We start from the raw sequence: 23,805 nt of genomic DNA, 5'->3' as shown, positions 1-23,805 counted from the left end.
AACGTGACTCTGTATTTGTCAGACAGGCTCCTTAAAATACATATTCAAATTTTTAAAGTGCGCAGTTTTATCCTGAGAGCTTTAATACAACAGGAAGTTAATTCTTGTGACAGAAAACAAATATTCAATCAGGGGAAGTTTCCCTTCCTATCTTGGTGCCAGTGACGCCATTAGGAATAGAGGGGGTGGGGGAGAGGTGTTGGCCTAACTGAGAAAGATTTATTTCTGCGCGTGGTAATATAATAGAGTGATAAGGAGAGTTTGTTTGGGTTTCTGGGCTCCTATAGCCCTTGTTTTATAAGACGCAAAGTTTGTTCTTCCTTTTTTACATCATGTGTTGGTCAGCTGGTTTGAACGAGTGCTGTGAGCGTGTTCTTTCCTGTATACGTTTTAACATACAGTAGAATCTATCTTTACGGACCCTAACACTTGAAGATTTGCTTTCGTTGCTTTTACTTGTGAGACATTAGTATTTCTTGTGTTCGATAGTAGATATGGCATCGAGAGTTGTTCTCGGTTCAGAAGACATTCGAGACGAGTTGGAAGTAATGGACACAGATTCGGAATGAGAAACAGATTGATTTGCTTTCCTCAAACACACAGAAATTTAATTTTGATAACTTTGATGAAACACCAGGTTCATCAAGTCCTCCATCATCTTCATCTACTCTTCCATTTTCCTCTTCCTTCTTCCAAGTCCAAGTCTTCTCTCTCAACCTACTGTAGCCTAGAACATTCCCACTGGAGTTCGGGCTACTCCAAATTTACAGCCATTTTGCGAACATACGGGGCTGACTAATAGGTGCATCAGAGCAAACTCTACCCACTGGATTTCTTCAATTTGACTTTTTCAGAGGAAATATTTCGGCATTTTGTGTCTGAGACGGACAGTTGTTGTGTCTGAGCAACAACTTGTATTGTAGACACGGGGGCTGGAGCTCAAAACATTTATTAGAAACATTGTAAAGATTCTATTTCCCCCCACTTCTAATCCTTGAGTGAAGTGACCGAGAAGAAAAAAACACTAATTATGAAACTTTCAAGTATTCTCCATAAAATGCTTCAACTTCCGTGAGTCTACTGCTATTAGAACCTGAGCTACGATAGTTTGAGAACAACCCTGCATTATGTCCTTTCTTTCCTGATCAGTGGCGTAGATACATTATAATTTTAAGGAGCTTCTGATTACTCTTAGTGTATCTTATGTTAACCCTGCTGTTATATTTTATTGAGAATATATCAAAAAACCTTTTAATATTCATTTTATGTGCATCGTCAACTTCTAGGGCGGAAGAGAGGGGCGGAATCCAAAATTTTGATTAGAACAATTGTAAATATTCTGTTTTCCCCACCCCTAAGTTTTGATTATAGTGGTCGAGCGTAAACCATGTTATTATGAAAATTCCATACTTCTTCGTAAAATACTTCAATTTTAGTGAGTCTACTGCCATTAGAGCCTGAGCTACGATTATTTGAAAATAACCCTTCATTTTGTCCTTTCTTTCCTGATCAGTGGGGTAGACACATTATAATTTTGACGAATTTCCTAATTACGTTGTGAGTATCCTATGGTAACACTGCTGCTATATTTTGTTGAGAACATCCCAAATAACATTTTGATGTGCACTATATACGCATCTTCAGCTTGTAAAATGGCAGAGTGGGGCAGAACCCAAAATTTTTATTAGAAAAAAATGTAAAAATTCTATTTTCCCCCACCCCTAATCCTTGATTACATTCGATGTGCGTAAACCACACTAATTATGAAACTTTTATGTACTCTCCGTAAAATGCTTCAACTTTCGTGAGCTTACGCCTATTAGGGCATTATCCACAGCCATTTGAAAATAACCATACATTTTGTTGAAAATTTGCGCCCTATCCCAGGCTTTATTTTTTTAAAAGGCTTCGTAATTAAAAGTAGTCTCAATGAAACATACACTGACCAGTCAAAACATTATGATCACCCTACACTTGTTAAACGAAGTCGATGCGTCGATAAGAGGCATGGAGTTGAGAGAATCCTTCCACAAAGTGACAGGAATCTAACTTGATCAGTCAGTGTGCGTAAAATGACGAAGGTTGATGATATATCTGTATTTGATAGGGACCTGAGTGTGATGTCCAGACAGCTGAGAAGGAACATCTTAGAAACAGCGCTACTTGTAGGATGTTTGCAACCTACTGTAACTTGTTTCTTTTAAACATGTGAGAAAGACGGTTAAACTACGTAGCACAAAACACAAGACATAGAGCAGCCACACCTTATTAAAAGTATTCGACGTCGTAGTCTGTCGAGATTGGTGCAAACGCAAATGTGGCACAACTGACAACTTACTTTAATAACTTACTGGCAAACTCACCAGCCCTTGACCGAATTAAACATTTTTGGATGTCATTGAACGTCAGATCTGAGCTCTAATGGCATGCGGAATTTACAGAAATTAAGTAGATTGTGTGTTCATATGCGGTGTGCTTTTATGCCTCTAGCCACCTACAAAGGCTTTATTGGTTCCAAGCCAAAACCATATTGCTGCCGTGCGAGCCAAAAGTAGACATGGCAAATATTAGGTAGGTGGTCATAATGTTCTGTCTGGTCAGTGTGCCTAACTAAATATAATATATTTTCTTAGTACCTAAATGTTTATTAATCGATTTTGCAATATTTTGAAGTTTTATGTTTGATTCTTTATTAAATATTGTATCCATAAATTATGGGAAACACTGACCCAAAATAACTATGCTATATAAAATCATGGAGTTGACTATGGTACAAGAAGATGATTGCAGATACTGAGTTCGTAATCATGTGTTACTCTATGTTTGCATGTACTGCATTCTTATGAGACTTCAGTTATGTAAGTCCTTGTTTTCATTTAAATATATTGAAATGACGTTAGTTTCTCTGTAATTTCGTCACTTTTTAGATCAGTGCATGCTGAAATTAATTCATAATAGCTAATGAAATTATCGTGCTCCTATAAACAGGGCTAGTGACAAAACTCTAACTCTAAAGACTCATTCTTGACGTAAAGTAATATCACGTATATTTCGTAATGATGTCTTCTGGAAGGTTCTCGTACATGTTTCCCCAACGTACCAATCACATAACTTGCCTCGAGGAGCTGGTAGGTCAAGAGCAGAGCTCATCTCTTGCGGGAGAGGTTCCTAGTTTGATCCTAGTTTCTTTGATATGTGAGTTGGTAGAGAACAGCATTTTATCCGTGAATTTTCTCGGGATTTTCCAGTCTCCATCTATCTTCATCATATCATTAACTTTTCATTATAATTCACTTTCATTTAGCATCAACCTCCATTTGTGGGACAAAGAAGTAAACATTTTATGTTTATCTTTCCCGCCGACATGTAACCACATATTTAAGGCGCGTATTTCACAAAAACTCATAACAATTATATGTATTAAGTACAAATAAAAATGTTTTAGATTTTTCTGTATAATAATGTAATTGTTGATGTACGCAGTACTTAGTATTTAATTAGTATTGTGCAAAGATTAATTAGCTACTACTTGTGAATTTGGCTTCAAATTGCAGGCTGGACTATACGAAGTTGTCAATGAAGTTTATAGACTAATGATACCTATTGCCGAAGCAAACAGGGATTACAAAAAACTGGCTAATATTCACGGGTAAGTAAAAGAAAGATGATAATACCAAGAAGTACTGTTTCATATACTCTAATGCAGTGGTTATCAACCGATGTGTCGCGACACATTGGTGTGTCACACAGTCCCTAAGGTGTGTCGTGAAATTTTAGAATTTAAAAATCATGAAGATTTTAATAATAATTAGTTAAAATCGAGACAGACTGTACCAGGCAACAACTCCAGCGGTAGCAATAATGCTCAGTGCTATATAGTCATTATAAAAACTAATTAGTTTCACTATTATAATAAATGTCATTATTAATATTATTATTTACAATAAAATATCAAACAAGTGTGTCGTGATGTTCTGGCGTTGAGTAAAATGGGTCGTGTGTTTTTTTAATGTTTTCTTGTAGTCTTGCCCATTTCACTGTCGCTATTCGCCACTGCTCGAGCGATCATTTTTTCTGGACGATAAACAGTTCGATGCACTAAAGTGAAATTTTCTTCCCTTCTTCAGGCCTCATTATTTCACGAAAAAGCTGCTGAACAGCATTAAGATGCATGAGAATGATCGCCTTTCCTCACGTTCCTAACAGTGCTTAGTCATACTCAATGGCAGTTTAGTCCTACTTGCCAACATTCAGCATCGACACACAGGGGCTCCAGACATTCTTTTATTGTAGAGAAAAGTACAAGGAACAATTACAGTCATTTCGTCACATAGAATGATACTTTATAGTCCTTGTGTACTGTCTTAAAATGGTTGTGTTTCAGAATTTTTTAAAAATACTTCTGTTTTTCAATAACGCAACAAGAAATGGTAAATTAATTAGACTTTTAACTAATTTTTTATTGGTGTTCGTTTGCATTGAATTTGCAATATATATATATATATATATATATATATATATATATATATATATATATATATATATACTTTTCTACTTTCGCATTAGTAAACACTAATGCGATGTGAATCATCTTCTAGAACCACCAGAACATTATTTCTCAAGATAATTAATAAATAATTAACAAGAAAGAAACGATTTAGATGCGTTTCCAATCAGTTATGTTTTCACTAGAATTTAACCACTGAAATTATTTCAAGTTGTCCCACGTAGCGTCGTCACTAATGCTCTCGTTTTTGGTGTATGCGGTCTCGGGTTCGATATCGGGTGGGACACTCGATCGAAAAAACGTAAAAGCTTTTCGATGAGCAAGGTTTCCCTGCGATTTCCTCATTCACACTAGGCAAATGGTACCTAACATATAAGTCCCAAGTTGCTTCCTTCCTTTTTCTCGGATATTGTGATTGCCGAGGGACGTTATTCCTCATACATAACGGGCTAACATGATCATAGATGCCGACAACCCAGAAATCTATTTTCTAATTTCTAATCCCAATACTGCAGAGAGAAGACAGTATGGTGATCTAAAAATATCAAATTTAAGATATCAACAAATTCGGTACATTGTCTCTACACGCCACTCGCCCCCCAAAAAGTAATTTTTGAATATGCGCTCGCCCTCTAGTTCCAAAGTATGTATAATACACACGCTTATATGCCATAGTCTTCAAAGTACCGGAAGATTCTCCAAGGGATTTACTTCCAATTTCTGATGAATAAAACGCCTATCCAGTATTTGTTGTTTAATATAAGTATAACAAGTTAATAAAGACATTTTACTTACGACTCTTTTTTTTTAATATCTAGAAGATCAATCAAAGTTTTGTTATTTTTTAAATACAATAAAATGCATAGAAGCCACTTCTTTACAAGAATTATTTTTGATAAACCACTGACTAAACCGTCTGTACTGTTTTATAAATTGCTGTTGATTATCCACAGCAATAACCAGGCCATTTTTCGAGTTCTCATACGGGACGTTTAAAAGCTAAATGAAATACATTTCCGAAATAATTTGTTGACGTCGATCAAATTTATGAGAGGGTCAGTTTTTATTTTCTAGGTATCTGAAGTAGCAATAGATGAATCAGCGTTACCATAATCATTTTTGAACCTCTAGTACATGCCAGAACATGCCAGCGATTATTTTCAGTTGTATATAATTATGCATTTTATAAGTTTTGTTTTACTTTCTACATTTTCTTCAGTAGCATTTCTTATTACTTTATACTTTGGGAGGACTATTTCAACTTGAAAACTTCCTTGCACAACACACTTTTCCTGCCATAACGAAACACATTTTGGTACCAGGGGCATCTGGCTGTTATTTCTGGGGGCGCTTCTCATTTTTAGTTGAAAAGGACTGAATTTATGATTGGAGGAGAACAGGATTCGAATAAAATGAGAAGAAAAACCTTTCCCGATTTAAATCCCAAGACTGAAAATAAAATATGAGATCAATTACTGTGAAAACAGATTAAGCGAGGACGCCTCATTTTTTAAATCACAATCACCCTTTTAAACTTCAAAACTGTCTCTGTATACGTATAGAAAATGCTATAGAATCACTCTATTCTGCCGGTCATCAGAGCAAAAGTAGTTAGAGATAGCGAGAAACATTTATATGTAGATATACATATACATATTTGCATTCTGGGAATAGGTTCCATCTCCGCCTTTATCACCCTATGGAAAACAGAAGCAGTAAATTCAAACAACTCCTGTTTCAATGTTAGATCCTTATACAGGTTGTCCGGAAAGTCGCGCAATCCGGACTTTGCAGGGTAATAACTTATGGGCCAGTAGTGCTTAAACAAGGAAACAGTCAACTTTTCGTTGCCGTTACCCATGTAGATATTTTTGAGATATAAAATGTGGTTAAAAGGTTCGATATTGTTCCGCCGTACGTAAAGAAATATTGTAAAATGGATTTTTTGTACACAATGTAAAACGCGAGAATAGTTGGTGAGTACTTCAATTTATATGCATGTAGTCAAACTCCCTCTGTAAAAATTGTTGCGTGAGTACCTCAGGATTCTGAAACATGTATTTTTGGATAGGGCACATAATAGTTCCTAAGTGAAATCTTGACCTGACTACGGTAGATCCTATAGTTTTGAAGCTATGAACATTTAAAGTTCATTTTTTCATGTTTTCGGCAGCCTGTAACTCCGAAAGGAAGCATTTGTGCACTCAGGTTGGTCTATACTTTTTGTCTTATCTTGTCAGGAATCAATTCCCAAACGTTGTCAGTGTTGTTTTGAAACACCCTGTATAATGCATTCAGTGCATCAAGGAATCAGTCCACTTTTGGTCATTCTAAACATATTTTATCTTCAATATATCTATCTGAAACTCAGTAGTTCTTATAATGTAAGAAAAAAAGATTCAATTTTTTATGTACTTAAGTGTACCGTACAAACTTACGGTATGTCTCCTTTTCTCACAATTTGATTCTTTTGTGCGCCTGAGCTCCTTATAGGCTACTGTATAGAATGATAAATATATAAACGTCTTTCCCTTCTGTCATAAATATTCAATTTCTTGCAACTTAATAATAGTTCCGTATTTGCTAACGAAAAAAAAAAAAAAAAAACACCAAACTTTGTTTCTCACGTCTAGTAGATCTAAAGAAAATTATAATAAATGGAAAAATGTTTTAACCCATATCTGTTCAAGCACCGAATTTGATGAAAGATCAGTTATCTAATATAAATAAAATAAAGAGTTTGTTTGTGTGGTTGTCTCTGTGTGTGCGACCTGGAGAGCAGATGAGTGGACCCAGAGTTACCAAATTTTGGTCACGGTACCTTGGTCCAGGCCACAGAGCAAGACGAAGCGTTTTTTTTTCAAAATTCGAACCAGGGAGGTCTTGGCGGGGACGTTTACCGGGATATGTAAAAGTAGTGTCGAATGACCGATATTAGTGTCGAATTCATAGGTTTCGCGGTCGCTGAGATCAATGGTGAAACTCCGATCGCATTCACACCATTCGGCTGCTGGCCGGGGGTCACCGGGAGAGGAGAATACAGAGACATGTAAAAATAATCCAAAATGATCAATATTAGTGTCAAATCCATAGTTTTCGCAGTCGCTGAAATCAATCGTGACACTTCCATCAGCGACGACTTGGAAATTCAGCTACCATTGTATGTGGGTCAGGTGTCACCTGCGGCGGGGGGTTACTGAGACGAAAAAATAATCCAAAAATACCGATATTAGTGTCAAACCCATAGTTTTCGCGGTCGCTGAAATGAATGGTGATACTCCCATAGGCGTTGACTTCCAAATACAGACCTCATCGGCTGGGGGCCAGAGGCGTTCGAACCAGGGGTTCTCAGGGGCATTTACCGGGATATGTGAAAGTAGTAGAAAACGACCGAAATTTTTTTCGTTCAGTTTGTTTACATTGATATTTCATCTGTCCTATGCGAAAAATGGGTATATTCAGCTAGTAGGGAATAAAGAAAATCATTTAAAGCTTTCAGACTAAAATCCTATGGAGATCTGGCAATTAATCAGTGGATTTATTTACTCTTTTACAGGTATCCTACGCATCGGTTAATATTTTACATATCCACTTCCCTGCAACCGTCCTTCTGGGTCATCCATATTTAATTCCTCCAAGTGAATGATAACTTTTCGTCTACTGGTAAAATAAAATCCACCCCGAGTTCAGCAGTTGGATGGAAACTACCAGATAGGTTATGGTGGGCAAAAGTTTTGTCCGTGAGTTTGCTTGGGGTTTTCTCATTTCTCACATAGTTTCGTTCCACCTGCTCTTTTAACAATTGACGAATAGCTATCTTTGAGCATTCGTTAATAATTCGTCTCCTTTAGCCTAAAGTTCATAACTGTTGGATCTTGAGTGTTAAGTCACTGGGCAGGTAAGTGACTTAACAATAGAAGTCAAGGATTTAACAACAGAATTGTGACCACGTGCACATCCAGACATTTTTGTTGGGAGTGGTTCAAGCTTTTGAGGTGTCCAACATGGCAAGTCACTACGTATATGTAGTATTGAACGGGTATTATTCTGCACACGAAAAGACGATAAGTAATTGTAAAATATGTCCACTATATTTTCAAAAAAAAAATGATAGAAGTAGATTTTTCTTTTTAAAATAAAAGAAATAGTGCAGATAAAGCGTAAGATCAAATTGTTATGCTACATCAATCATTTCTTTGTTAAACAAGTATAGTTTTATTGAGGAAGTGTACAAATATGTGTTGAGTTAGAAATTTTGGGGAGGTTCGAACCCGGTGGACTCTCGTGGGTGCGTCCCTCAACCTGACCCTTAGCTTAGTGCCACTTCAATATTGGTGGTGGACTCATTCTGCAGTCAGAGTTTTGTATCTTTGGACAGTACATGTTGCGTTCCTTTGTGAGTTGTATACGGACGTACTTTCGTAGGGCACGATTCAGTAGTAGAGTATTGACCTTTGTTGCTAAGGGTCTACCAGTTCTTTCATGATCATAAACTTTATTTATTACCTGTCTCATTTAACCCGAAAGGATATAAATTTGAGGTGTTAAAGTAAATATTTTATTTAACTTTATTTTAGCGACATTCATTCCCTGTTAAAGTTATTCAACCACGCACAACATGCGAAAAAGAAACTTTCCCGAAATTTCACTTCTCTCGACATATCGACGTCTTGTCAGCGTATATGTATTAAGTATTGAAACGTCATATGATACATCATATATCGAACCTACCTTTTCTAACGGAATATCTGTGAATCCCTTACTTCCTTCGGAAATTCCATGCGTCTCCATTAAAATATTTCGAGTCATGTATTTTTGGATACAACAGTTTACAAGCCTAAGATGATAATATGCCATCTAGACTCAGTGACTAGCAGTTTTGAAGGTATTTACGTCCAAAGCTCAATTTTAAATCTTTCAGCAGGTAAGTCTTAACATATAAGTCAAGAAGTATTAAGAGAGAATCCCAAGAAATCTGATCAGGCGCTTCTATCATTAAAACAAAGCGGTTCCGAGGAAAAGTTTACTATGTGTTTCATCTTTTTATGAGTAGATTATCCTCCGAAGCGTTGCGAATGATCTCTAAAAACACGCTGTATAGATATCTTATGAGCCTTGCAGTTTTCTTCACGACGTTTTTCAGTTCACTCTATTAAAAGTCTTTTTTTAGATCAAACAACACAATATCCACCTCCTTGCATTTTTCTATAAACCTTTCATCGGCTACTTTTAATAAGCTAATTGCTTCTTTGATGCACTTAGTCCTCCTAAACTCAAATTGTTTTCCTCCATTTCTTTATTTATTCTTCCATAGATTCTTTTGTTCAGTATTCGAAGCATAGTTTTTATTGTATCCTATCGGATACTAAAAGTTTAAAATTTCACTGACTTAAGATTTCATTTTTTCTGACCTAAATTTTCAGCCAAATACAGATATCACACTGGTTATTAAAACACTTTTGGCTGCTCTCTCATTTAATATAGTTCATTGCAGAGTTTGTACAATTCTTTATTCATCTTCTTCCGTATATTCTTAATAAACTCAAGTGGATCCTGATTTTTTTCATTTCTCATTTCAGTTGTTGCTTCCTGAAGCTTGTCCCAAAATAAGTCTTTTGTTATGCTCACTTGCCATATTGTTCTTGTTTACATCCGGATTACACTCTGAATCACTACTCTCATATAAATCATATACATATTTATTCAATCTTAACCCTGTCCGTGGGTCTAATGGCTAGTGCGAGTAGTTTCGGTACCCAGGGTCCCGGGTTGAATTCTCGGTAAGATAACTTTGAAATTTGTACCCGCTACAATGGTTCAGATTCCACCTTAAAGTGTCGGTCCACGTCCCATATAGCCTCGGTGCTGAATGGGACGCAAAACTGCAATATAATCAAACAGGCAATCTATCAATCTTCCAAAAAGTTTGTTTCATTCCGTATCTTCCCGATCAAGAAGACTCAGGAAAACTTCACACAGGATGAAAAAGCTTTCACACTTCTTCGATCGTATCCCCACCGGGAATCGAATCCAGGACCGCTCGCACCAAAGGCAAGAGCGTTAGCGACTACACTACGCGACGTCATAGGCGTCATACACACACACACACACAGCGCTTACGTGTGGTGCATGGGGTCCCTGGTACGTTCCCCGGTCAAGGAATTTTGTGGTGGACAACGCCGTGTCCATGGATTTTCTCGGGGTACTCCCGTTTTCTCCCACACTCTCATTCTATCAATTGTTTCATCATGAGTCATTTACCTTAATCATCGTCTCCTTTACCATAAAAGGGCATAATTGTGGGACATTAAACTGAAAGATTTATTTATTTTTTATTTTTTAGAAATTATTTCATTACTTTGTTCCTGTTCGTAACTCCTGTACATCTTTCTGCCTTCCTCCGCATTATTCTTTTTCAGCCCTTCATTTTTCTAACAATATATCTAGCGTAACTCATGATCTCTTAACCGTTTTATGCTCACAGTATTCTACCTACTTCTACTGTACGTTGATACAAGCAAAGTTTAATATGATCCCATCATCTGTTATCACTTGCACCTATCATTCCCATGTTTCAATATTCTCATATAGATCGATTTCCTAGTTAATTTTCGTCTTTTCTGTATCCATTTTTTTTTTTTTTTATACTTTTTGAATCAAAAGATCCAATATATTTCAGGCAAAATTCTTTTCTATGCCTTATATCTCGAGAAATGCATATAGTGTACCCAAACAAAAACTAACAATTTACTCAGTATGATGTGCTTATTCCGTAAAAAATACGAAAACTCGATTTAGGGGTCGTTCAAAAATTTTGTGGCCCCTGATTCAAAAACTCCAATATATTTCATTCAATCAAAAATTTTCTTGTACGCCTCATACCTCGAAAACTACATATAGTGTAGTGAAACAAAAACTATTGCTTAACTCAGCATGATGTGCTTATTCCGCAAAAAAGTATGAAAACTACTTAGGGGCCGTTCAAAAATTTTGTGGTCCCTGATCCAAAAACTAATTATTGGCAAAGTTCGAAATTTTTTGATGATTTTTTTTATCATTTCCAAAATTCTTGGCCAAGATCACAATCGTTTGATTCAATTTTTGGATCACTTCTAAAATTCTTGTTTCTGACTACATTTTTTCAGTTCTCAGCTTTCCGTTTCGGCCAGCACGAAGTTATGACCATAAATCCCGAATGAGATTCTTCGGGTTTTTTTGAGTAATTTAGGTCCCTTTTCTGAATCATAACATAATCTATTTTATATATTTTCCTATATATATGTATTTTACCAAAACCATATTTGTGTACGAGCACCTGTTGAATTGTGAGAAAATCTTTATCTGCCCTTTTATCTTCTAAGTGCAGGGTTTCACAAAACCACCTTAGTCACACTGTAAGAGTCAAATTAAAATATGTGTACAAATGTTCAAGTTCCAAAGCTCAATGATTTCAAAGATCCGGTGAAGAGTGAAAATAATAAACCCTCATATACCAATTAATAGATCGAATTTTAGCAAACACTGTTATCCACAGTCTCAATATCTTACAAGGAAATGACACGAACATGTCATCCGGACATCCAAATCAAACCTGGTCTATTCGATAAACATAACAAAGATATGACATGCACAAAAAATTAGATGCTATGGACAACGGAGTAAGTCCCTGAGGCCCATTAACCCTATTAGTATAAAGAAAATAGTAAACTCGCAGTGAAATAGCTATTGTATCAACAATGTTCATTGAAAGTCATGGTTTATAGTGCATTCTCTTCAGCATAAAACAAGCTTTGCAGAGGGTTATGTATTGGGGCCCTTAACGTACTTGAACAGGGAAAATTGGGAGAATGTCGGGAAAATTCCCTTCAGAAATCTTTACAATCAATTTGGACCCCTCTGAAGTAGCCCCGGGTAAAATGGGTTACATGCACAGGACCGACACGGCGTAGGATCGACACGGCATAGGATCGACACGGCGTAGGATCGACACGGCATAGGATCGACACGGCGTAGGATCGACACGGCATAGGATCGACACGGCACAGAACCGAAACGACACAGGATCGACACGGCATAGGATCGACAGCAGAACTTTCATACGATCGAAATAATAAAAAATACATTATTTTATAATTACGCAATATTAAGTAACAATTATTTTCTCAAGGATATATAGGAGAGAACCGTCATACGATCGAAACGGCATAGGAACGAAACGGCGTAGGATCGACACGGCATAGGACCGAAACGGCACAGGGCCGACACGGCATAGGACCGAAACGGCACAGGATCGACACGGCACAGGACCGAAACGGCATAGGATCGACACGGCACAGGATCGACACGGCACAGGATCGACATTCTGTAGGGTGGTCAACACTTTCTGAAAATATCAATATCGCATATCCCTCACCTTGAATTTGTGGATATAAAAAATTGTAAGGATAAATAATTCTAAATGGTCTATTTTTAAAAAAATTATATATATATATATACAAATTGTATAAAAATATTGTGCGTAATATATCCATGCCGTAATAAATACACCTTTAATTTTGTGATATTAAAAAAAAAATACGCTAAATAACTCCAATAGTTGATTCGAGGTTTTCAATACCGAATAAATAATATTATTTGTCTGATATTTTTATAATGCTGTAATTTTTTATGTATACTAAGTTGAAGTATGTACATGTAACTGCAATTTTAAAACTGTAGGCTTAGAATTTGCGTTTGGAATTTTTTTTAAGCGAAGCAATGCACCTATGTTAAGTTGCCTCCTTTCAAATTTCGAATTGAAATTGGAAGCCAATCGTTTGTTTTTCGTTTGTTATTGACTTTTTTGAAGAAAAATAGTAAAAATCGTATCTTTCTTAAAACATAAAGAGATGTTTACAAAATAAAGTTGGTATATGGCCAAATTTACCCTTGTTCCTCCACTTAAAATTTTGATTGAAAATCAAAATCAATTGTTTGATATGCGTATGCTACTAATTATTTTGAAAAAGAATAGTCTGTTTCGAAAAACATAAAGAGTCTTTTCAAGAGAAATGGGTGATGGAATTTCATATTGGCTCCACTTTAAAGTCTCGAATCAAAACCGAAGCCAAGCGTTTCTTATTGGTTGTTTTTAAGAGCAAATCGCTTGTTTCGAAAAAATAGAGAAAGAGATTTACAAAATAAATTTAGAATGTGATCAAATTCAATCTGATTCCTTTACTTACAAATTTCGATTCAAGACCAAAATCTATCGTTTGATATGGATTTGTTGTTGCTTGTTTGGAAGAAAAGTAATTTGATTCGAAAAACATAAGAATATAATTAAGAAATAATGTTGATGAAGGTGATTTGTTTCGGGGCGGTTTGCTTATTTTGAAGAAAAAATCACTTGTTTCAAAACAACCAGTAAAATATATCTATTTCCAGGATACATTTGGTGGTCAACTTCATACTGTTTTTTCTGCTTTTAAATATCGATTCAATACTCAAGCTAATAACATGTTTTCCTTTCTTATTGATTGGTTTGAAGAGGAAATAGTTTGTTTTGAAACTTATTAAGAGTCATTTACAAAATAAGGTTGGGTGGGCCTGGGCCAACTTTTTGGTGGTATTTCAAATTTCGATTTAAAATCAAACTCAATCATTTATTTTTCGTTCGTTATTGATTGTTTTGAAGAAAAAATAAGAACCATTAAAGAAATTTTTATAGTAAAGGTGGTCACCTTCAAATTTCGTTCAAAGCATAAAACGGTTAAAATAATAAGAGAAACACAATCAGTACTCTACGCAAATGTTTAGGGGGTTCAGGGGCTTTAGGAACACAAGTTTATATAATATCAAGTGTTTATATATATAAACGTGCTAATATGATAAACGTGCTTAATTTTGCATAATACCTTGCTCAAGGGGGGTTTCAAAGTCCTTAATCCCTTTACTTCAGTACGCCACTAAACATCAATTATAAGTCATTCGTTATCCAAATTGTACTTCTTGTACTGATTCAATCCTTAATTTTAAAGTTCAAAATTATATGAGCACTTATTATGCTATTGGAAAAGAGCACATATTTTATGACAGTGCAAGGTAGTTTCTTGTTTTAACAATTGAAAGAAAGGAAAACACCAATAAAAGTAATAATAATACCTGACACGAATTCCGATAGTAAATCATATTTTATTATCTTATTTGAAACGTTGAGAAAATTGAAGCTCTACACCGAATACAAATTGGATGATAAGCAATGCTTTATAATTGCTTGATAAATTTCAAATTGAGAACAAAGAGAGTGATACTGTTTAAAAGAAAGATTGGATAAAAACAAGAATTTTAGGAATGATCTAAAAAATGGATCAAAGTATTATGATCTTGGCTAATATTAATTTTTGGATCAGTTACCATAAAATATTCGAACGGTCTCTAAATCGAGTTTTCTCCAGATATGTAGTTCTCCAGGTATAAGGAGTACAAGAAAAATTTCGATTAATTAAATATTTTGGATTTTTTTTATAACGGGCCACAAAATTTTTGGACGGTCCCTAAATCGACTTTTCATATTTTTTACGCAATAAGCATATCACACTGAGTTAAGTGATATCTTGGGTTGGGTTACACTATATGTAGTTCTCCATATATAAGACATACAATAAAATTATTGATTGAATGAAATATATTGGACTTTTTGGATCAGGGGCTACAAACGTTTGGACGGTCCCTAAATCAAGGTTTCGTATTACTTTCGGAATAAGCACATCATGCTGAGTTAAGTGATAGTTTTGGTTTGGCTGCACTATATGTAGTTCTTCAGATATAAGACGTACAAGATTTTTTTTTATTGAATGAAATATATTAGATTTTTTGGATCAAGGGCAACAGAATTTTTGAACGGCCCCTAAATCGAGCTTTCGTTTTATTCAGGCACTAAGCACATCATACTGAGTTCAGTCATAGTTTAGGTTTGGGTACACTATATGTTGTTCTCCAGATATAAAGCCTACAAGAAATTTATTGTCTGAAATATATTGGATCTTTTGATCCAATAATAGTCCTTCATCCTCCATTTATACATTAAGCAAGTAACAGTATAACGTGTACATTACGTGATACACTTTGTATTTTATGGTGTGATGTTTAATAATAAATTATTAACAGAATACCCGTTCTTCGCACGGGGAGAATAGTTTCAATTTGAGCATAAAAGGCAATGGAATCTGAGTATGGATTTAAACTGCATCGGGAGTGTTACTGTTCGTCTGAGTGACTCCAAATACTATTTCATCGACACTAATATCGGTATTATTTTTTATCATTATATATATAGTGTGTAACTTCATTAATGTAATGAACGTCTGGAGGTGATTCCTGGACTCGGGAGAAGAATTTAAATGAAACGAAGTCTTTAGCTTATCATAATTATAACTTCTATGCCAATGGTAACGGATGATCAATCAACGGCTTCCTGTTCAACTTAAGAGTGTGTAAAAATGAGAAAAAAATAACTTTAATCCAGAGTAGGTTTATAACGACTGTGCATAAGACAGTCAGGGGTAAAAGATCATGTATGATGAACTAGAGTATAAGGGATTCTTCACATAACAACAGTGATTCCCACAAATTATGTGAATATAATTTGAGCCAAAGTAAGCTGCATTAAAAGATTTCCTCCCCGTAATGCGTAAATCCGAGGAAGATAATAACTACGAGTACAGAAGGAATGAAATTCGACGATACTCAAGGTGTTGCGCGTGTTGCACAAGGAAAGAAAGAAATACAATTTCAAATTATCGATTTATTCTGTTTCGGAGAAGGTAGGATAACTGAAATACTCAGAGGTACCTTGTACAGTATTTGTGCAATGCAGTATGTGTACACGAGACAGCTATGAAGAATAACAGTTCACAGTCTGATATTGTCGACCGTTGACCGCATTGCAAAGATGACATCGGCGAAGCAAATTTTTCCGCGTGTGATCAAGCACATCTGAAATTTCGTAGATGATTGCCGCAGCTATATTACATCGAGCTACAAGTTCTTCGACTGTCGTGGCCGGAGTTTCATACGTATCCCCGAAATAAAAAAAATCAAGCAGCGTGAGGTAGAATGAACGAGGTTGTCATAACACAGGTTTTTCTCTCCCAATCTGGGAATGTTTCATTTAGGTAAGTCTGCATATTCCTGTCAAAATGTGCAGGTGTACTATCATACTGAAATCACATCTGCTGTCTTATGTTCAAGGGCACATGTTCTATCAATTTTGGGAGAAAATTACGTAAAAATAAAAGATACGTACTCCCACACAGGCAGACCGATAATAAATAAGATCCTACCACAAAATTATCCACCACACCACACCAAATTTCTACTGCTGATCGTTTACTAGAGTTGCATGTGGGTTTTTACGCCATACACATGATAGTTTCAAGACGGTTTTGATCATTCGACGTACGCTGTCTTCAAGTTCAGCTGTCCATATGGGGCTATTTCCTCCGATTTCACGTACGAGAAACCGAAGGGACCCCTCTCTCGAAGTCGAATATGGAGGCGTGGAAAAATACAAGGAAAGTTACTCTCTTTTGAGGGCGACGGTCACGATATAAACGCCTCACTTCTGGGCTATTGCCCTTTGCTACTCCATAAATGAGTTGCATATCTGCCAGCTCGTGGACAGGGTAATCTTCCATCGCGCAGGCGTGTACAGGTTAACACAATCAATTTTACTTAAACACCAACGTCTACACTTTTACACGACCTTAAATACCTGGACACAACCCTCTACCGTTGAACACAACATTTCCCATCCTGTTATACAGCAATTACACGTGTAACAGTAGAGCATCTGACTATGTATATCACTCACAAGTTGCGTAGATGCTTATTACAACTCAGCCATGCTAACTGAAGCCATTCCACAATAAAACTTCAAGACAGCCTTCTGTAAGCCACTCGCAATTGGCACACAAGGGACGATAGTTCCGTAGGTATTCCTCCGTGTAGGTATTCCATACAGCTCTAAGGTATGTACATTAGAATGTCGAAAAAAGACTATCCTTTTTTTAAAATGTACTTTCAACGAGCTTCCTTTGAGAAAATTTCTCCGGCAATGATAAAATCAAAATGTAAGCGGTCTACACTAGGATAGTATTTTGGTATATTCACAATAGCAATGAAGTTTTTCATAGCTCAGGGAAAAGTTGAGGTTTGCCAACTCGAAGGAAGGGGAAAACGCCATCAAAAGTATTCCTGGGAGAAGATTCATCTAACGGATAAATCAAGTATACTATTCCAGCGCACTTCTTGGTATCGTTATGCAACGTGTACAACATCCCTTGTTTCTCCACTTTTGTTGCTTCTGTGCACAGAAGTACCATATTCCACGGAATTACATATTACGAGGAAGAAACCGTTTAATGCAGCTTACTTTTGCCCCATATCTATTCACACAATATTTGGAATCCCTGGGTCATGTGGAGAATTCCTTGTACACTCGTTCATCACATATGATCTTTGCATTTTTCGATGTTATATTTATTTACATGCCGCCTGACTGTCCTATGCACAGTCGTTTTAAACCTAATCTGGATCAAAGTTATTTTTCCTTTTTCACACACTCTTGGACAGGAAGCCGTTCATTTATCATCCGTTACCATTAGCCTAGAAGATATAAGTGTGATACGTTAAAGACTTCGTTCCATTTAAAATCTTCTTCCGAGACATCATTATGTACTGAGACAAAATAGATGAATCACACATGTGTATCTCTCTTTCTTTCGAATTCTGAGTGTTCTTCTAACTTGAACGATGCACTATTATTTTTTAATGTTAAATCTTGTACTTGATTGATCATTTCTTCATTCAACGTTTGATAAAATACTCAAAGGAATACTCCAGTTTCTTTGGAAGTCATCCTTGCATCGTCACTGTACACTAATCGAATCTACGACTAAAAACAATGGACATTCTTTTGCCCGACTTCAATCCGACGTTTTGTTCATGAGTTATGGCGGTTTATACATTTTTCCGACAAATTTTCGGGTGTTACACCCAGGTTGTTGTATAGTTTTTGTTTTATTTCGGTGTCAGGAATCACCTAACGACGTTTGTTATATTAATTAAGTTACACCCTATATATATACGGGCGCCATTTTATGTATTAAAAAGACCAAATTTGTTTAGTAACGTAAATAGCTAAACTATGAAAACGTATTTACTAGAGAAACACTTTTTAGTTCTTGTAATAATTTTCTCTCAAACAAACTGAAGGTAAATATATACCAATAAATCAATACAGCTATATTTTAGAAAATGAAATGAAATCTTTGAGTTTTACGTCCCACGGTTATGCCGGTTAGGCTGAAGGAGACGGTGATTATGAGAAATGAATGAAATGGTGGAATGAAGAAAGTGGGAGGAAACGGGAGAACCCCGAGAATATCCACGCACACGGCGTTTATCGACCACAAAGTTCACTTGGCGGGAGCAGGGTTTGAACCCGAGACACCATGCACCAGGGGTGAACGCTCTACCACTGACCCACCGCGGCTCCAGCTATATTTTAGAAATACAATAGGCACTGATTTTTCGAAGACTGCTCTAATACATAGGAACAATCAAATTTGTAAATAGAGAGTTTTCTTTTTAAATAAAACAAACTGAATTGCTTAAACTGCGCTATATCGATTGGTTTCAGCATCTGATTTTTTAAAAATAAATAATTAGCAGCACGAAAAATTCCTATATTATCTTCGAAAATAGACCTACATGTTAATTGCTTTACTGGCTTTATACACTTTTTTTTTTTGAAAAAGTGATTGTAGGGGAAGATGGGGCTAGTTGCAACAATTTTCAGGTCTGTTTTTTTACTCGAAAATTATTATAGATATAAAAACTATATTGAGTGTACTAAAAGGTACATGCCTTAACTACATACCAAAAAAAGAGAAGTGCAAAACATCGAACGGCAGTTTTGATAGCATCCACTTTTTGAACTAAGTCCGACTGTTGACACTTGCCCCACCCATGGGGTAAATTGCAACATCATCTGGGTTAAGTTGCAACAATCGGACTTGATTCAGAAATTTAATGCTATCAAATCTACAGCTTGAACATCGCTTCACTCATTTTCACTGTGGCAGTCAATGTCTATAATCTATACAGATGTAGTACGGATTTCTCTCGGAACACGACCAATGAGACCACTTCTCACAACATAAACACTGTACCCAGTCTTCTTCTGTATCCTGTTCTTCGTACGGTTCTTCAGAAACCAAACAGACGACTTGAGAATAAATTCTTCTCAGCTGATGATTTTACGTTTTCGGTTGCTTTTAGATGCTTCTTTTTCATTTCGAAAGTACTTTTTTCTAGAGTGTCTGTGAGAATAGCACATCTCTTCCTTTTCCGAGCTATCAGTTTTCTAGTTCCAGATTTTGGATAGAACCATACATGTTCAGGAGATCATCTGAAAGATTCTACACTATCTTCTTAGATGCATTTGTAGGTGATCCATGAAGCTCACTTTGACCTGCAGTCTGAAGTTCTAACTGAGAAGATGAAAGGAAACAACTACTACTAGGCACTGCAAGCAATAAGCCATCACTGTTGTCCTATAATAATAATAATAATAATAATAATAATAATAATAATAATAATAATAATAATAATATGATAGTTTTTACGTCCGAGCCATTTCGGGTACTGTGCATTTGCAGTAATGCTCGGAAAATAGAATAGAAACTGGACCGCACGTTGGACCGATATTATGTTTTTACCCGTATGAATCGGGTTTGCCCGATTGAACCGTATGAATAGGGATGACCTGATAATCCCGTTTTTGTGAAAACAAGCTTAGTCTGTCATTATGGTAAATGATGTGTTGTTTCACTTTATTATCATAACACAAATTGTTCTAATTATCATGTACGAACTCATAACGAGTCTATCAGTACAAACGGTCCAAACAGGACAAACACGGGTCAAACGGGTTTATCAGGTCTAAGGATCGAGTATACCAAACGCAATGGGTATCGGGCGGATACAGTTTACCCGAAAAGTTCAAGCACTAATTATAGGTTAAAGTCAATACTTAAGAGCTCTAATTGTTTGCATTCACTTTTTTCTTTCTTTTTTTAGGTAGCCGACCAACGAACTTGAGGATACATAAATATAAATCCTCAAATCTAAATTATTGTATTATATTATTGCAATGAGCATCAACGTGATTTACTATTAGGAGTTAGCGTGATGCACTAATGTTAGTTTTATAAATGTTATTATTATTATTATTATTATTATTATTATTATTATTATTATTATTATTATTATTATTATTATTATTATTATTATTATTATTATTATTATTATTATTATTTGTTTATGCCCTTCATGCAACTTAGAATCAATCTCACATAAAGTACTATATCAGACCTGATTGAACATTATTTTGAAAATTCTCATATAAATAGATAAAATTAACAATTGGAACTTAACACTTCAAGAGTTCAAAACATGTCCTCGTTTTCGTTTTCCTCAGTTTCTGAGGACGATTGAACTATCTCGATGACAACATGATCTTTGTCTCCAACAAAAATATTTTGCAAGACACGGTAACTTTGTTCAATGTCCTGGGAAAACATTATTATTATTATTATTATTATTATTATTATTATTATTATTATTATTATTATTATTCGACAGGCCATCTGTCTATAATGACAATTTAAAACTTTATTTTTAAAGAAAGAAATGATTAAAAAGCATTCTATTAAGTATCTAAATCTCATATGTATTAATGTATGCAGGTTAATATCTGAGTAATAAAGCTATCATTATTAATTTCCTGTGTATAGTATCCTAATTTGTAGTTTGTCCAGTTTTTATATACGTGACGAATCACATTAGAAAGAAACTGATCAATTATATAATGACCTCTATAACTATATCTTAAAGTTAGAAATAATATACTTACAAGCAGAGCACATAAACAGGCAGAATCTTTATTAAGCCTATTACTAATATTACATATTAATATTAGCAATAATAATAATGATAACCAAATTCATGGCGCAACAGCCTTTAGAAGGCATGGACTTATGGCACTCATTTCTGTGGGGTAATGTGTTTATAGGTCTGCACGGGCTCGGGCTACTATGATAACCGTAATGGGGTTAGCCATACTGGGAGCTTTATACAGTTCTACCTGAGTTAGAGCGGCAACGCCGGAATCTGGTTACAATGAAGGATTTATGGTAGGGACATGTAAACCCTTAGATCTTTACTTACTATATATATATATATATATATATATATATATATATATATATATATATATATATATATATATATAGATAGATAGATAGATAGATAGATATCGAGTGTTGCAAAATAAGTGTTACAACTCTTGAGAGGTGACTCCTGCCACTGAGACAAGAAAAAAAGTTCTCTTGAACTTTCGGCTATCGGACATATTTTCGGATCTACAAAGCGTGGAAAAATGAGTTTCGGACGCCAATAGTTCGGAAACTAACCAACATAAAGAGGGCGGGTAAAAAATTCACTGAAGAAGTCATACCTGCTCCATTGAATTTTGCATGTTTCACAATCCTACCATGCACGCGCAAGGGTTCCCCAAAGGAACGTAGGGAGTCCCGGATAATCTTCCAAGTGAAACTTGGTCTAAATGGATATGAATTGATAGGCTTGTACCAGGTAACAATAATTCGTTTGTATTAAGTCGATATCTGGAACAAATATAAAATGGCGGACACCATGCCCGTTGTGTGTGGTTGCATAATCGCCAGGTATGGATGCCGGACAACAGTGATGTTCTGAGTATTAAGTATAGCGAATTTGTACTCAAATGCTCTAGAAAGACATCTGCAGTGTCGGTAGAGCATAACAGTGAAGCAGGGTGATTCAAATGTGTGGAAACACTTTACGAAAAATCCCCAGAATGCACTCATACTCAGTAAACGTGAGTTCAAATCGTTGGAAATGTAAGGATTAGCGTCAAGAACATGAAAGCCATTGCCAATTCATCAATAATATTCCCTCAAACTGATGCAATGTGATGTGCACGGTTGCATACCAATAAGGATGCGATAACTGAAGCCAAGTTACTTTACATATATATGATTGTTATTAGTAAGAAGATAAATAAGAAAATAATCAGGCAGTATATTATAAGGAAAGAACATTAATGATCATAACGAAGGATTAGGTATAGAATGCACGATACGTATGATATAGTAATGGGCGTGAATGATGTGGCGAGATGCATACACAGGACAACACGTGGGTGATATTAGTTAGACAAATGAGCTTATCTTTAGCCTAGAGGCTGCTCTATTCAATGATGAAAATGAATGAGTCCCATGTTAGTAAATAATGGTAATCACTGTGCTGGAAATGATGAGTGAATGAGAGGAAGATGTTCATGAATGACGTAATCGGCGATGATAAGTAAAGAGGGATCTAACGGTGGTAGATTATAGGAGCGAAAGTGGAGAATGATAGTAACGGTGAGGTGTTGGGTGAAGTGCTAAATAACGCATTGTATCCTGAAGTAAAGGATGTCGGATTTCGAAACGTCTGGTGATATATGTTAGCCGAAGTTTTCCAAGAAAGTATTGTAAGGTCGGAAAGGTAATTTGGCGGAGTGTGCAATTAAAACAGTTATCGTGGAATATGAAAAGAACACGAGAAGCTGACTTCCAATACGAGGCCGAAACGTGTAAGTAGCCAGTAATGAAATTTAATGCATAAATGATATATTTACTCTTAAAACAATTCTAAGCGATATAGCCCAAGGCTTATCCTATGTCTGGCGTGTTATTTCAAATCATTTTGCTAATATGATAATCTTTGTAAGTCAAACAAAATATCTATTATTATTTTAAACTCTGTTAAACTAACCTTTGTGACACACAGAGTTTGACCCTGGTTTAGCAGATACACAGTAGTGACCAACAGATTCCCTTTTGTTGTATGTATACCTTATGTAAATAAACTATCATCATCATTATATATTTTCTCTCTTATTCCATTTTGCAATTGTTAAATAAGATTAACAAAAGGTTGTAAGAACTAATAGCGTTATATTAACAAAGGTTCACCAAGTAGTTTATAAAATAATATCGTCCTTATTTGTAATGGAATTGCAGGGGCTTATCGCCCAGCCTTGTTAGGAAGAAGCATATACAGTTTATTGCATTGCAGATAGCATACCCTACAGGGAAATAAAATCATAGGTCACACTCTATCACTGTACTACCAAACCAAACTAGTAATATTCCAAGACAAGAACC

The 23,805-nt window shown here is 35.6% G+C and overlaps 1 protein-coding gene across 1 annotated transcript in view; it reads left to right on the top strand.

Annotated features, from left to right (window-relative positions):
• LOC145688251 (dedicator of cytokinesis protein 7-like) overlaps positions 1-23,805 on the top strand; it is a 256,560-nt gene that overhangs the window by 190,221 nt on the left and 42,534 nt on the right. Inside the window, exon 33 of the mRNA XM_081762205.1 lies at positions 3,555-3,649. Within this exon, the coding sequence (XP_081618331.1) occupies positions 3,555-3,649 (95 nt within the window). The remainder of the gene's footprint in view (positions 1-3,554; positions 3,650-23,805) is intronic.

Source organism: Thermobia domestica, chromosome 6 (genome assembly GCF_964235325.1).
Source record: "Thermobia domestica chromosome 6, izTheDome1.hap1.1, whole genome shotgun sequence".
NCBI classification, from domain to species: Eukaryota; Metazoa; Arthropoda; class Insecta; order Zygentoma; family Lepismatidae; genus Thermobia; species Thermobia domestica.
This window is presented reverse-complemented; position numbering and strand designations above follow the sequence as displayed.